Below are 14,674 nucleotides of genomic sequence, written 5' to 3' on the forward strand. Positions count from 1 at the left end.
ACACACACTCACACACACACACACACGCACACACACACATACACAGTATTGACAATAATATGACCAAAGTATAAGACTTGCACATTCGAGAATTGTTCATGATGGTCACGTAGATATTTTTAAGTGAAACCTTGAATTATATTTCAGTAATTGTTTTAAGTTGTTGATAAGAATACATTCATAATTATGGCGACCAAAACAGATTTTTATGGTCATTTTTCAAAAAATAAAAAATAAAAACGAAAAAAACAAACAAAACAAAACAATGTGTGTTGATAATTAAGCATGTTCTACTACTACTACTACTACTACTACTACTACTACCATCGCCACCACCACCACCATCGCCATCAGGAGAGGTGGTAGTGGATCACTGGTTAAAGATGTGGGATAACAATCTGGGTGTACCAAGTTCGGACCCAGTTCGTTCTGTTAAAGAGCATCTCTCCTCTCTCTCTCTCTCTCTGGCTCTTTCATACTCTCTCTATTTACTCTCTCTGTGTCTCTATTAGATAGTAGATCGAGAGAGAGAGAGGGAGAGGGTGGGAGGAGGTCAGAGAGATATTTTTGTAGTTAATCCACGTTGCAGGAAGTGACGGTTAATCTAACCGGATGTCATGTGATGCTACGTGGCAAGGTTGGTGAAACGTTGAGTCTCTCAGAAAATGCCGAGTCGAGCAGAAGTCTAAAATGGTTCTCTCCTAAGTAAGGGGGGAGATGCGCGCCCCAGACGTGGGACGTGGTAGGTACCCACAGTGGAGACCATTGATGGCGGCATCTGCAGATCATGCCTGGGAGAATAAAAGGTTGAAACCCCAACATCTGTCTTCATCTTGTGTATTCCGGCGAAAACAGCAAGAGAGCCCCACCCAGATGAAGACTCTCCCAGTATGAAGCTTCTTTAATTCAAACACATAAATACACAACAAGCGTCCTAACTACTAGACAAACGGTTTAAGGGATCTTGGGTCCCATTCTCTCGTCTCTTAACACTTGTAATATCTCTCTCTCATTGTCGTAAACTTCTTCTCTTCATTAGTAAAATGAACACGTCATCACCAGGGTACCAGTATCCCTCAGGTAAAGTGTCCAAGTCAAATCCTCTTCTTCTCCCTCCCTTATGTAACAGTTCCACAGAAACACTGTCACTCAGGGATGTTGGCAACCTTCATGTAGTCCCTTCTGTAAGTAGTCGATATTCTTCTAGAAAAAAATTCCCAAGAGAAAGATATTGGAAACGAATGCCAAGAAACATCATCATCACCATGAATGATGCTAAACAAACGAACCACTAGCATCATCCAGTTTGGGTATTTAAGGTGCTGCAAAAGTGCCAGACTTTAGTGTGGGCAACATCAATCAACGTCTAACACAGACTCGCCACGCGGTCCGATTCAAAGGCATGAAATTGGTGGAACAGGTGGCAAATAGATAGCATCTGCGTAACACTTGTTTCCCTGATTTTATTCTTTAGTCCTCACATTTCTGGAGCAATATTTCTGACAAAGAAGGAAGAATTGCTGTTGTCTGGGTCAGAATCTATTTCCTCTAACACTTATCGTTGGCAAGTTTTTAACCTTGAAGTAGTATTTTTTTAGATTCTTACATTAAGACTGTGACTACTCAAGTAAAAAAAATTTTTTTTTTTAAATCAATGGGGAAGAACGAGAGTTATGAAGCTGTCGAAAATATTGCCAAGTGAACATTTATTCATTTTTCAATTCGATTTTGGTAAATACCGATTCAGGAGAATAGAAAGTGGATCTTGGGTTTAAATTCGGCAGTCGCGCAACTATCGCTTCCCTTTTATTTTGCCCTTTAGTTCTCACATTCCAGAAGCAATGTTCATGACGAAGGGGAAAGAATTGCTGTTTTCTGGGTTGAAATCTATCCATCTCACACTTAACATTGGGTGATTATTAATCTTGAAGTAATTTTATTTTTGGTGCCTTGCTTCATGCCTTGTGTGGAGTGATTTCCATAAAAACAAAAAAAATATTTTTTAAAAAAGCAATCATATAATGTATCCCAAAAAATCCCACTAATACCCCCCCAAAAAAACAAACAAAAAAGAACAAACAACAAAAAAAACAAACAAACAAACAGAAAAAGCCAACACACCAATCATATAAGTATCCCAAAAAATCCCACTAATACCCCCAAAAAAACAAACAAAAAAAAAACAAACAACAACAAAAAACAAACAGAAAAAGCCGACACACCAATCATATAAGTATCCAAAAAAATCCCACTAATACCCCCCCCCAAAAAAAAACAAAAAAAACAAACAACAACAAAAAACAAACAGAAAAAGCCGACACACCAATCATATAATGTATCCCCAAAATCCCACTAACACCAAGTTTCTTATGAAAAGATCCTTTTCATCAGTTTAATACCATGCATCTCATCATGGTATGATCATTACACCAAAACCGTTACTGATCAAAAGTGTTTGGGGGTCAATCTATCACTGGTACGCACGATGTGTTCATATCCATAGACCTGTCTAATATCATGTTTCTGAAATTATTTTTAGATGAGTATTGAGAATTTGTATTAGTTGGATTATTCGGACTACTGTTCTCATCTTGAGTGTTAATCTCACCATGTTTCGGCTGATGTAACTTCCGACCTTCTTCACGTGTATCTTGTCGAACTCCGGAATGTGTACAGAATTTTGAATGGACCCTTTATTTAATCAATGAGAGTAGCATGCTCTCGTTCTGTCAGCCATGAATGGGTAGAAGTAATTTGCAATTGTATTCTTAGTATCGCCTGCACTGAGAATTGAACCATCAACCTCCAGAAGCTTGTAACTTACAACTGAATTTTATTTATGGACTCAATCCAGGTCTTCCTTGATTTATTACTTATGGAGTTGATTATAAGAAGTAACATACTCGATGTGGTCAATCATCTGATACGTTGATTACATAAGGCATCCAAGATCCCACCAATAATCTGATGAAACACGGTCAAAGACATTCTTTGGTTATAGGCAGCTAATATGCTTTCTAATTTTCTGCGGATCGCTACCGGAAGTGATGACAAGGTAAATCAGTACCTTCACTTTTATTATTCTTCAGTATTTCTATTGTGAAGTGATTTATTGAAATAAAATATAAAAAAAGGACGTTACTGAAAAATATAACTTTTTTTTTTAAATATACAGATAAAAATAACACAATTAGTCTTTTTATTTCACTTTTTATAACAAAAGTTGAAAAATAAGTTTTTATTTTATTGGAAACGTTATAAGAAATGTATGTTTATGAAATCATAAAAAAGGTAAAAGTTTTTTATTCGAATTTATATAATAAATATATGTTTATGAAAGTATCAAAATGAAATTATTGAAATTAAAATAATAAATTTTCAGATATAATAAAAAAAAAAAGTATCCAATACATAATAAAAAAGTGTAAGAACTGGTTTGTCTTATCACCGCTTCCGGTAGCACTCTGCAGAAAATTAAGAAGTACGTTAGCTGACTATAATTGATCCTTTCTTCCAGTTGCAAACTACGATGAACAAAAATATCAAAAATAAAATTTTTAAAATTTTAAGTGATAAAAATTGCCTAAATGTAAACTCATTTAAAACAAGTTACCCTAAGCTGCGACAAGTCGTCTTGGTAGAGTACAACAGAAATCTAAATAATTTGCAATTGTATTTTTAATATCACCCACACGGAAGATTGTAACCCTCAACCTACAGAAGAGTGTCACTTAGAACTGAATTTTACTTAGTACTTTATCCATTACGCCACAGTAGTTCAAATAGATCAAATGAATACATACCTTATATCAGTCTGTTCACATCTATTTCAGTTTATTTACAGCAACTTTCTCCCTTTGTCAGAAATATCACTCATAGATTGTGAGTACTCAAATAAAAAAAAGGGGAGACAAGAAACTGTCGAAAATACTGCCAAATGAGCATTCTATTCATTGTTTATTTCGATCTTAGTAAATACTAATTCAGTTCTGATAATTTTGGAACGCACTTCACAGAGTAGACTTTTGTTTTGAGTTGGCGGCGTATGGAGAAGTTCATTTCTCTCACAGTATTCATCATAAATCCTAACCCTGATCCTAACCCTAACCGCTGCAATCATTATGGACTTCAAGGCTAACTGACAAACTGAAAAGGCAGTTTTTCAGAGCAGTGGTGGTGTCTGTTCTTGTTTGCAGTGCTACAATCTGGACACTCACCAAAAGATTGGAAATTGGTTAAATATATCTTGGCAAGATCATCCCATGAAGCAGCAACTTTATGGCAACCAACCTGCCATATCTATTACCATCAGGAAGCGACATCTACAGTTTTTGGGTTAAAAGATTGGAAAGAAAGCTAGATGGCATGGACACCCGTGTGCTACAAACAGTGTTAAATACATTTTGGCAAGATCATCCCACGAAGCAGCAACTTTATGGCAACCAACCTGCCATATCTACTACCATCAGGAAGGGACATCTACAATTTATTGCCAGAGGAGCAAGCAAGACTGGTGAGAAATATATTGCTGTGGACTCCATGTAACGGGTGCATGAGCATAAGACGACTTAGATCCACATGCATCCAGTAAATTGCACATGACGCCAATTGTGATCCTGAAGATCTAAGGCAGCTGATGAAAGACAGGCAAATCTGGGAAGAGAGAGTCACATTGGCCCAGGCAAGGAGCTTGACCAGATAGATAAATAGATAGATAAATCAACTGTCAATCTATCATTTTCATTAACCCCTATCACTGAGCAGCTTGTTGGTGAAAGGGATTAACAGGAATTACATTTTACTGTTCTTAACATAAACCAGCGTTCAACAAAATAAAATGACTATTCAGAATCAAATATCCATTTTGTAGGAAAAAGGTTATAATTAGATCACACCTAATATTCTGAAGGACTTGAACGTTTTTTTTAATTTTAAATTTGGATTTTAATAGCTACTGATTCAGTCCGGATACTTTTTGACTGCACTTCATATTATTTATAAACCTTCTTTCCAGGGGAGGGTAGATACAGGGTTAGCTGTTGTTTTGAGGTGCTAAACAGGGGTCGCCAACCTTTTGGAGTGTGAAGGGAAAAAAAGCTACGCTGATTATAGGAGGAGGGTCAACAGCTTTTCAATTCTTTGGACTACTGTTCTCATCTTGCCATTTTCACAACGTTTCGATCCATGTAACTTTTGACCTTCTTCAGGTGTATCTTGTTAAACTCGGGAATGTTTCTGTCAAACTAAAGCATTTGGACAATGTTCACCTGGAGCCGTAGAGACTCAACGACTCTATCCACTAGCCCAAGGTCCTCAAAGAGCGATCAAGGTTGGATTTTTTGGTCTTACAAATGCAATTCTTGTGTTCTTATCTGGTCTTTCATTGTCGGGTCCATATCAAATGGCATCATCATTTTATTTAATTATTTTTTTCTTGGCATCCTTTTTAGAATGAGGCTTCATAGTGAAGAAGGCCAGAGGATAAGTTGACCGAAACGTGATGAAACAACAACAACTATGAAGATGAGGATAATAGTCTGCAAAAAGAATGAATGCACAAATTATGATATTCTCAAAACATTTCAGTCAATATAACCTCCGACCTTCTTCAGGAGTATCTTGTCGAACTTGGGAATCTTTCTTTTATACAGAATTTCGAATGAACCCTTTTATCTAACCCTTAGGGTTAGCTTACTCCCGTTCTGTTAACCAGGATTGGGCAGAATTAAATTCTTATTATCGTCTGCACTGAGGATTGAACCTTCAATCTCCAGAAGAGTGTCACTTAGAAATTAAATTATATTTATATTTAGTACCTTATCCGTTATACCATAAGTCCTTGTGATCGATCATGGCTGATGGAACAAGAGCATACTACCCTCATAGATTAAATAAACAACTACAACTCAAAAAGGATCCCAAGAAAAAAAAAGAAAAAGAAAATGGAGACAATTTTCTTGGTGACATGATACTCAAATAATCAGAAATAGAGAAAGGATTGCATTTCATCTGTGTGAAAAGCAAATTATTGACACTTACTTTGTTAATAACAGCCATGATGAGTATCTGAAATTAAATAAAATAATCTTTTAAAAATAAATGAAAGTTTAAAGGAAATTACGTAGGGCGTTCCAAAAGTAATGCTTCCTATTTTTTTTTTTCTATTCCGTCCAAATGGATCAAAGGGGATTGCAACTTGCATTGTCATGATGACTAAACATAACCTGAAAGTTTCATCTTTCTGTTGCAGATATTGACGGTGTGAAGCTCTTAGAAAGCAACCCCTGTCATGAACGTGTGTCAGAAACAGAAATGCATCATTTAATTCCTGGCAAAAGTGCAATGAGAATGGTGGCGACTATGTAGAAAAATAACTTCTGAGGCATAACAAGTCGCTAGTTTTAATGATACTACTCCCGTTTTCGTAGCTCTTCAACTTTTGGAGTTAAAAGATAGGAGGCTTTACTTTTAGACTGACTCTAACATATGACAAAGTGCACTCTGGACACTCATGCATGGCCATTGTTCATTGCTAGCAAAAGGGCATTGAGAATCGTGGTGACTATGTAGCAAAATAAATTCTGGGGCCATAAAGGTCACTCGTTTTAATTGTACTATTCCTGTTTCAATTTTTTTGGTAAAAAAAATAGGAGGCTTTACTTTTGGAATGACCTTAATACCATTGCAGGCAAACAACAAAGTTTTACTTAAAATGATCCAAGAATGGAGACGTTTTAGTATTGTATGAAGAAAGGATGCAGCAGAAATGTAAAAAGTTCTTAGTTTATATTAGAAGGCCGCCTGGCGTTGCCCGATCGTAAAATATGCTTAAATATGATATTTTAATTCATGCAGATTTCATATTTATTATAATAGAATTAGTTCTCTATTGATTATTATATTGTACCCAAGATATATCAGATTGACAAGAAAGTTCTTGCTGTTTTTAACTTTTATATTCAGACGAATATATTTCAGCTCAAACAACATTTATTGATTGAAATAAGCACCATCAGAATCAACACACGTTTGCTAACGCAAAACAAGTGTATTTATGCTAGTAACGTAAAAATCTTGTGTTCTGATCGCGATGAAGTCGCTGAAGGCGTTTTTGATATTGTTTAGCGTTTTGAAGCATTTCTCATGCAGAAAGGTGTTGAGATGCTTGAAAAAGTGGTAGTTGGTAGGTGAGAAGTGTCGTGAGTATGGTGGACGAGGCAGCGTTTCGTGACCCAATTCATTCAATTCTGCAGGGTTAGTTCACCAATGTGCGGTCGGGTAATGTCATGGAGGAGAATTGGGTTTTTTCTGTTGATTAATGCTGGATGTTGTTGTCAAAGTTTCTGATGCATTTCATCCATTTGTTGACAGTATTTATCCACCGTAATGGTTTCGCCTGCATTTAAAAAACTGTAAGGGATGAGACTGGCCGCTGACCACCAAACACTCAGCATGACCTTCTTCTGATGCAACTCTGGCTTTTTGAAGTGTTGTGGTACTTCGTCGGCGTCTGAGTGCCCCAGTTGTTGTAAAGAGCACGTTTTCATTGCAAGGCATAACCTGGTCGAGAAACGGGCCGTTCTTCTTGCATAAAAGAAGGGAAGATGATGCTTCATAACAGCATTTCTTCTGATTGTCGTTCAATTCGTGAGGCACCCGTTTATCAAGTTTTTTGTCTTCCCAATCCCTCTCAAGTGGTTGGAAATCGTTGTATACGTTACGTCTAATTCAGGAGCAAGTTCCCAAACAATTGTGCATTGATTGGCCTTAACTGATCGTTGTCAACATCCGATGGCCGACCACTATGCTCATCATCTTCAAGACTCTCGTCACCGCCATAAAATTTCTTAAACCACCATTATGCTGTGCGTTTAATAGTGGTTCTTGGGCCAAACTTTTCGTTTATATCGCGAGCAGTTTCGGAAGTTTTTTAGCCTAGCTTGAATTGAAATAAGAAAATTGTGCAAATTTGCTTTTTTTTCTATATTGTAATCAACATTCTGAAAAGAAGACATAATTGTTTCAAAACGATTGTAATTTAAACGATTAGATAGAGCGAGAAACGTTCTTTAAAATAATATATAAAGTTAAGGTATTATCAGAAAAACTCATTTGAAAATACATCATTTGGGATGAAAATTAAGAATTCCGCAAAAATCTTCTTGTGGGAGCTAATATTATTTTAATTAATCTTATGACATAAATTATTATTTTAATTAATTTTATGACAATTAATTTATGAAAATTTTTATTTATTTATTATAATAATAATAATAATAAAACCCTTGAATGCGGAGAATAATACAAGACAATATAACGAATAAGCGTTACAGGGAATGAAGAACACCGAACCTGCATATTTACAAGTTCTACACCCCCCCATCATGCACCCCCCCGATTGTTTCATCGCCGATCCCCCCCTCCAAAAAAAAATGATACCAAAGGGTCGAGAAGGGTCAATAAGGACTGAAGGACCGAGGAGCGAGCACCAACCAGACCTCGGCTGGACAAACACAAAGAGAACTGGGACCTTGGGGAGGCTGAGTGCCACTCAAATTCCAGTATAAACCAATGGCCACTATCAGCGAGAAATCAATGGTAAGCGGCTGTTGCGATGATGCAAATTCATTTGCAAATGCTATCGAAGGAGGTGGAGAGAGAGATGGACGTCTGGGGAGACTTGTTGTCACTCAGCTTCCAGAGAACCACAGGTTTCCAATCAGATCGTTTGTTGACTTGTGTGAAAGCTCCATGTAATATGTAATAATAATAATGTATGTATGTATGTATGTATGTATGTATGTATGTATGTATGATGGTGGTGATGGTGGTGTTGTTGTTGTAGTAGTAGTAGTAGTAGTAATAATAATAATAATAATAATAATAATAATAATAATAATAATAATAATAATACGTTGATATTGATTTTGTATTAGGAGCGTTTACATTAAGGCCAATATTTCACGTTGGAAATCTATAACCGGCAAAGACAACATGTCCATTTATTTTATTGAAAACTGGAAATTATAGGAGTTAAAAAAAAAATGACAATAATTGTAATACGAGATTCAGGGCTGGGAAAACAGGTACGCAGGTGTTCTTATCCATTTCCATGTAATGCCGAATGTATCTGCTATTTTATTTATAACTAAATAATACGAACAAAAAAAAAGCTTATTAAATAAATTCCTGACAACTGCAAACAATTCTTTGCTTTTCAACAAAGGAATAATTTGAGGATGGAGGTGTTCGCGATCGTTTGCGAAAGAAACCAAAAAGAAAGATTCCATCTTAATTCCATCGCCATTGTTCCCGCTTAATACCAGTTGAGAATTGTGTATATTGAAGCGATGGTTCGGTAAGTTAGGGTTAAGGTTAGGAACGTGATCATTGTAATGTATAAGCAAGCTCTATCAAAAGGTGATAACCCTAACTCCGGCCCAGGGAAATTGAAGGGTAGATCCGTGATAAGACAATCAACAAAGACGTAACGTCGGCCTGACAGTTCCCTTAATCCGCGGACATATATCATCAACAACAAAGCATCTTGACGTGTAAAGATCAGAAATACATGAATATTACAGTTACAGCCGCAGAAAATATACACAGTGTTATTGCATCAAGTTCTGCATCACTTTAATTAATAACTTTGTGGAACTCGTGGTTCCAATTATGATAACGACAACAGCAGCAGGGAGATTGCGGTGATTAAGCCGTTAATGACAGAGGCAGACAACCTGGTTGTGCCAAGTTCAAATCCAGTTCGTTCCCGAGAAACACTTTCACGTAGAAACGTTGGCAGCCTTCATGTGGTTTCTCCTGTAAATATCAGATGTCTAACTAGAAAGATATCAGGGAAACGAATGCCAACAATAATCATCTGATTCATTTGAAATGGAAGACTGAATTATGCTGAACAACAATAACGGCAGCAGAGAGTGATTAACGACACGGACTGGCAATTTGGGTGTGGCAAACTCAAATGCAGTTCGTTCCACAGAAATATTTTCACTTAGGGATGTTGGCAACCTTCACGTGGTCCCTTCCATAAGTACACCATGTCTTTCTAGAAAGAATACTAATTAGAAAAATATTAGGGGAAATAAATGCCAACGATAATCATCTAATTCATACGAAGATGTATAAATGATACTTAATACAGGGTGGAACGATAAAACTGTCGCCCTAAAGACAATACCACAGTTTCATTTTAAAACTTTCATTGAAATAATCAATTCAGATAACTTGATGATGTGTAGAGCTGACATCTCTTCAATGTAGCCACCTTCATACTCAATCACTGCCTCGATATCGGTCCAGAACTGGGAGCATGCCTTTTTCACAAGCGCTGGCGTGGGCTCAACAGATGGCGGCAATCAGGCTTGCTTTGGTGTTGTGGGAGGTTATGTTGGTGATCTTCTCGACGTATGACCAAATGAAGTAGTCCAGTGGGTTCAGATTGGGGGGGGGGATGGGGATGGCAGTGAGAGAAGGGCCCAAAATCGTAGCACTCCTTTTGAAGCCAAGCCTGGGTTTCTTTGAACTTGTGGGTCAACACTGAGTCCTGCTGCCACACCCAGGGTCTGCCCTCACTTGAAACCACAGCAAAGACCATAAAAAATGTGGCTGGAAACTTTGTTTACATCATCCTAGGCATGTTTCTATTATTCGTGGCAATCCAGCGATGCATTTTCAGGGTGCTGGCAATGGTCCTGTTATCATAACTTGGACTGCTAAAGAGCATGACTGCTCTTTGCTGTACAAGCAGCGCATCTCTAAATTCACTGATTGAACATTGTGTCACTTTCAGACATGATAGAAGGCTCCTATCGTTCTTGGGATTTGTACACAACTGGCCAACTAGTAGATAGTCTGCAAAAAAAAAAAAAAAAAAAAAAAAAAAGATAAGAAAACCGATTTTCATCAAACGGAAATGGAATCATATCGTCTCTTCTAGAGCGATAATTTTATCGTTCCACGCTGTAATAACAACAGTAGCAGTAGCAACACTCCATAAAATGTAATTCAGGGGGGCACACACAGTTCAGCATAAGAGCTACTTATGATATAACTAAGTCTCAATGATCTAAAAAGTACAAAACATTATTTATTGTAAATTATTTTTATATGTACAATATATGCGCCTGTACCTTGCGTTACTGCATTAACCCATATTGCACAGTGCAACGTTGCATATTTTTTGTCATTACCTTACGCTAATGACTTGCATTAGATGTAATCAGTCAGGGATGCATAGTGCGGAGAGTAGCTGCTAATAGACAGCTTCAAACTGCTCATCAGTCATGGTGGAGCTGTGTTTGGACTTAATGATCTTTATGTGGGAAAATGCTGACTCGGATAAATAAGTCGAGCAAAATAATGCAGTCAAGAGGATAGCACATTTCCGGATGTTGGGGTACTTGCCCACTGTGAGTAAGTTCCAGAATTGTCCATGAGCTCTGCATCAGCTGAATGTTGGCTTATAGTGCTAGAATCTTATCTTCCACTCCAGAAGAGTTCAAGTGAAGCGATATTGCAATTTTCTAGGCGAGTGAAACAAATTCAGCAACTTCTTAGAAAGAGCAGCACATGAACGTACCGATTAGCTCGAGTTAAGCAAAGTCTTTAAAGCGTTTGTTGAACTCTGACGGACAATTTCTGTTGTATAGCCGGGGGTCATATTGGGAGACATATATCGAGTACATACGATAGTGATGAGGGAGAGAAGACATACAGTTCTGGAGTGTTTCTTCTTAACACATATATTAGAGAGGAGAGGGAGTGATCAGATCTTTTAACGCAGGAGGGGACAGTCATTACTTATGATGGAGAGGGGGACACATTACTTGGAAGGGGGTTATACATAATAAGTTATATGTATAAGTTTATTAAAGATGATTACACATTACATTTGTTGTAGCAAGACGACCCAACACACTTTTACAAAAGCGTTATGGTTACTTCTTTATTATCACCTCGACCAGTCAGAGGATGATGACGTCAAGGAATTCAAAGTCATTTTTACATGCTTAAAACGTTCTCCCTTCACTTCTAAAGGGACCCTCCCCTGATTATGCCAGCTCTGTCCGGCTGACTGTGCTGACTTCGATCCGGACTTGACTGCCTCCGATCTTCATCTCCCTTGCTCTGCTCATCCTAGCTTCTATTATTGAGAATATTCATTTTTGCTATGACGCTAGATGTGTGGTTTCCAAAAACGTGATGAACTCACATGGCCTAAACATACGTGGTTCGGCACATGTTTCCAAACCACTTCTGCGGACAAAGAATTCTCACTAACCTATTTTTCAACCTAACTTATTTTTCAATATGTTTTTAAATTGCTATTGTTCGTTCTTCTCTAGCTGACCTTATTTTAATTCAGTTTTCATAAAAATAATTGAACAATTAAAATTCCTTTTACAACAACATATCTAAACTATTTTATGTGAAACTGAACAATGCGAAATTCCATTTCTGAACCTTGCTTACAAAGTTCGAATCTCGGTCTATCCTTATCTCATTTTCACTTATCTAATGCTTTTCTTACTTACAAGAAAAGGGGACCCTTTTCTTGCAACATTCCCAATTTGTTTTATCTAGCATATACTCTCCAGCTGCGCACATGAATGCTCTTGTGTCTCCAGCTCTGCCACGAGGTTCCGAAAGTTTGCCAGTACTAACGTTTTTTTTTCAATATCATGTGATCTACCCACAATGTCTCTGTGATCGACCAGTCCATCTAGATCGACGTAATGGGCACCCCCGGATCTAATCTTTCCTCAGTGTGGCAGGAACCGATGTGAATGCATTGTAGTGGCAAGACAATAGTGCATGGAACAATCTGCCCCCGTGGATTAAATATAGAGTCCAGTTGGAAATTCTGTTAAGGTTATTTATTTATTCACTTTTTAATTTTTTTGTAGCTTCTTGCATCAAGTGGCTTAATATATTGTCTGGAGCGATTTCCATAGAAAAAAAAAGAAAAACTGAGTTTTTCTTTTTTTTCTATGAAAATCGCTCCAGACAATATATTAAGCCACTTGATGCAAGAAGCTACAAAAAAATTTAAAAAATGAATAAATAAATAACGCCATAAATATTCCCGAAGTTTGAAAAGATACGCCTGAAGAAGATTGAATGTTCCTATTGCTTCCCCACGGGACAGAGTTAGACACCAGGGTCGTTTTTTAACATGGAGAAAAGGAACAAAAAATAAAAATTGTCTCAGTCGTGAAGGATTTCTCCTCCACTGACAGAGAACAAGAAATTGAAGTGCATTATCTGAAGATCAGATACTACACTTTGATCTTGTCCCGAAGGCCAAGAAGATTGGAGGTTACACCAAGCAAAATGTAACATTCAAGAAAAACATCACAATTTATATTTCTTCATTATTAGTGCTATAATATTAACTAGCGGGACCCATGGATATTCCACGGTATGAGAAATATATTTGATCAACAAATATATTGTGATAAAGCTGATATTTTTCTGGATAGCACAAAAAAGAACTCGGCAATATAATAAAAATAGTTTTCACAGACTATCTTAAGTGTTACTTGAAGATAAATAAATGCTTATAATAGGGATTTAAACTTGGGATAGCAGATTCCAAAATCTTTAACAGTATCCATTAGGTCAGTTAAGAGCCACTATCATATGGATAGGGAGTCAGAAAAAACTTATCAGGTGAATGAATTGACAGTGATTACTCGTCCATGCAGATCATATTAGTGTTTTATTCAAAGCATGGGGGCCCTGTCAGTGAGGCATTAGAATACGCCGACTGCCCCCCCCCCTCTGCAGAGGGTAAAAGTCCCTCAATGGGGGTCCTGGATATGACCTTAAACTATATCCAGTAGTGAGGCCCCAGCTTGTGGGCTTTGGGGAGTGTGGAGCCACCCTTTAATTACCATTGCTCCCAGGTCCACTCTGACCCGGAGTGGTAGTACCTGTTAGGGTCCCAACTATGGGTTAAATAGAAACCGATGGGAAAACAACAAATATACTCTATTAAAAAATTTTTCTTCAAAATCTTTGGATTCGGCATTAAATAACCCGAAAAGGGTTGATATGCGGTAAAACAAAAACAACCAACCAATCAAAGCATGGGAGATGATGGTGGTCTAATGGTTAATAACACGGACTGATGACCTAGGTGTTCCAAGTTCAAATCCAATCCGTTCCACAGAAATCACTTTTTTTTCTTTTTTTTTTACATGGTAGTCACCACTTATCAAGGCCCGGAAGCCACTCGGTGATAAGGGTTATTTCGTGTACAGTAAGCAATGGGATAATATCGTAGTAATCGTTAGTAATGGAGATTTGATAAAGTGTCTTACTTAAGGGGGCGGTTTATCAGGAATTTGTTTATGTTGGACTTGAAGACATTCAAGTTGTAGCCAGGTGGGAAACAGGCAAACGGAAGAGAGTTCCACAGGCGTGCACTTCTAAGAAAGAAGCTTTGTTCGTGGAATCTACGTTTTGATTTAGGCAGAGATAAAGAATGGGGAAAATTATTGGCAGTGGTTTTAGCTAGACGAGTGTTTTTCGTGAAAGATTTACTTAGAATGTTGTCAACCTTCTCGTGGTCCCTCCTATAAGTACCTGATGTCTTTCAAGGTATAATTTTGACTAGAAAATTATCAGGGAAACCAATGCCAGTAACAGA

The 14,674-nt window shown here is 37.4% G+C and overlaps 1 protein-coding gene across 3 annotated transcripts in view; it reads right to left on the reverse strand.

Annotated features, from left to right (window-relative positions):
* The window catches only part of LOC145254646 (protocadherin Fat 4-like), a 1,852,201-nt gene that overhangs the window by 598,676 nt on the left and 1,238,851 nt on the right, over positions 1-14,674 (reverse strand). For 2 of the 3 annotated variants that reach the window (XM_080113277.1, XM_080113278.1), the window contains one exon: positions 6,040-6,066. The exons of the other annotated variant lie outside the window; for it this stretch is intronic. In XM_080113277.1, the coding sequence (XP_079969403.1) occupies positions 6,040-6,057 (18 nt within the window). In that variant the 5' untranslated portion in view covers positions 6,058-6,066. The remainder of the gene's footprint in view (positions 1-6,039; positions 6,067-14,674) is intronic. 3 annotated transcript variants of the gene reach the window in all.

This window comes from Euprymna scolopes, chromosome 30, assembly GCF_053919585.1.
Source record: "Euprymna scolopes isolate OS-2025 chromosome 30, ASM5391958v1, whole genome shotgun sequence".
Taxonomy (NCBI): Eukaryota; Metazoa; Mollusca; class Cephalopoda; order Sepiida; family Sepiolidae; genus Euprymna; species Euprymna scolopes.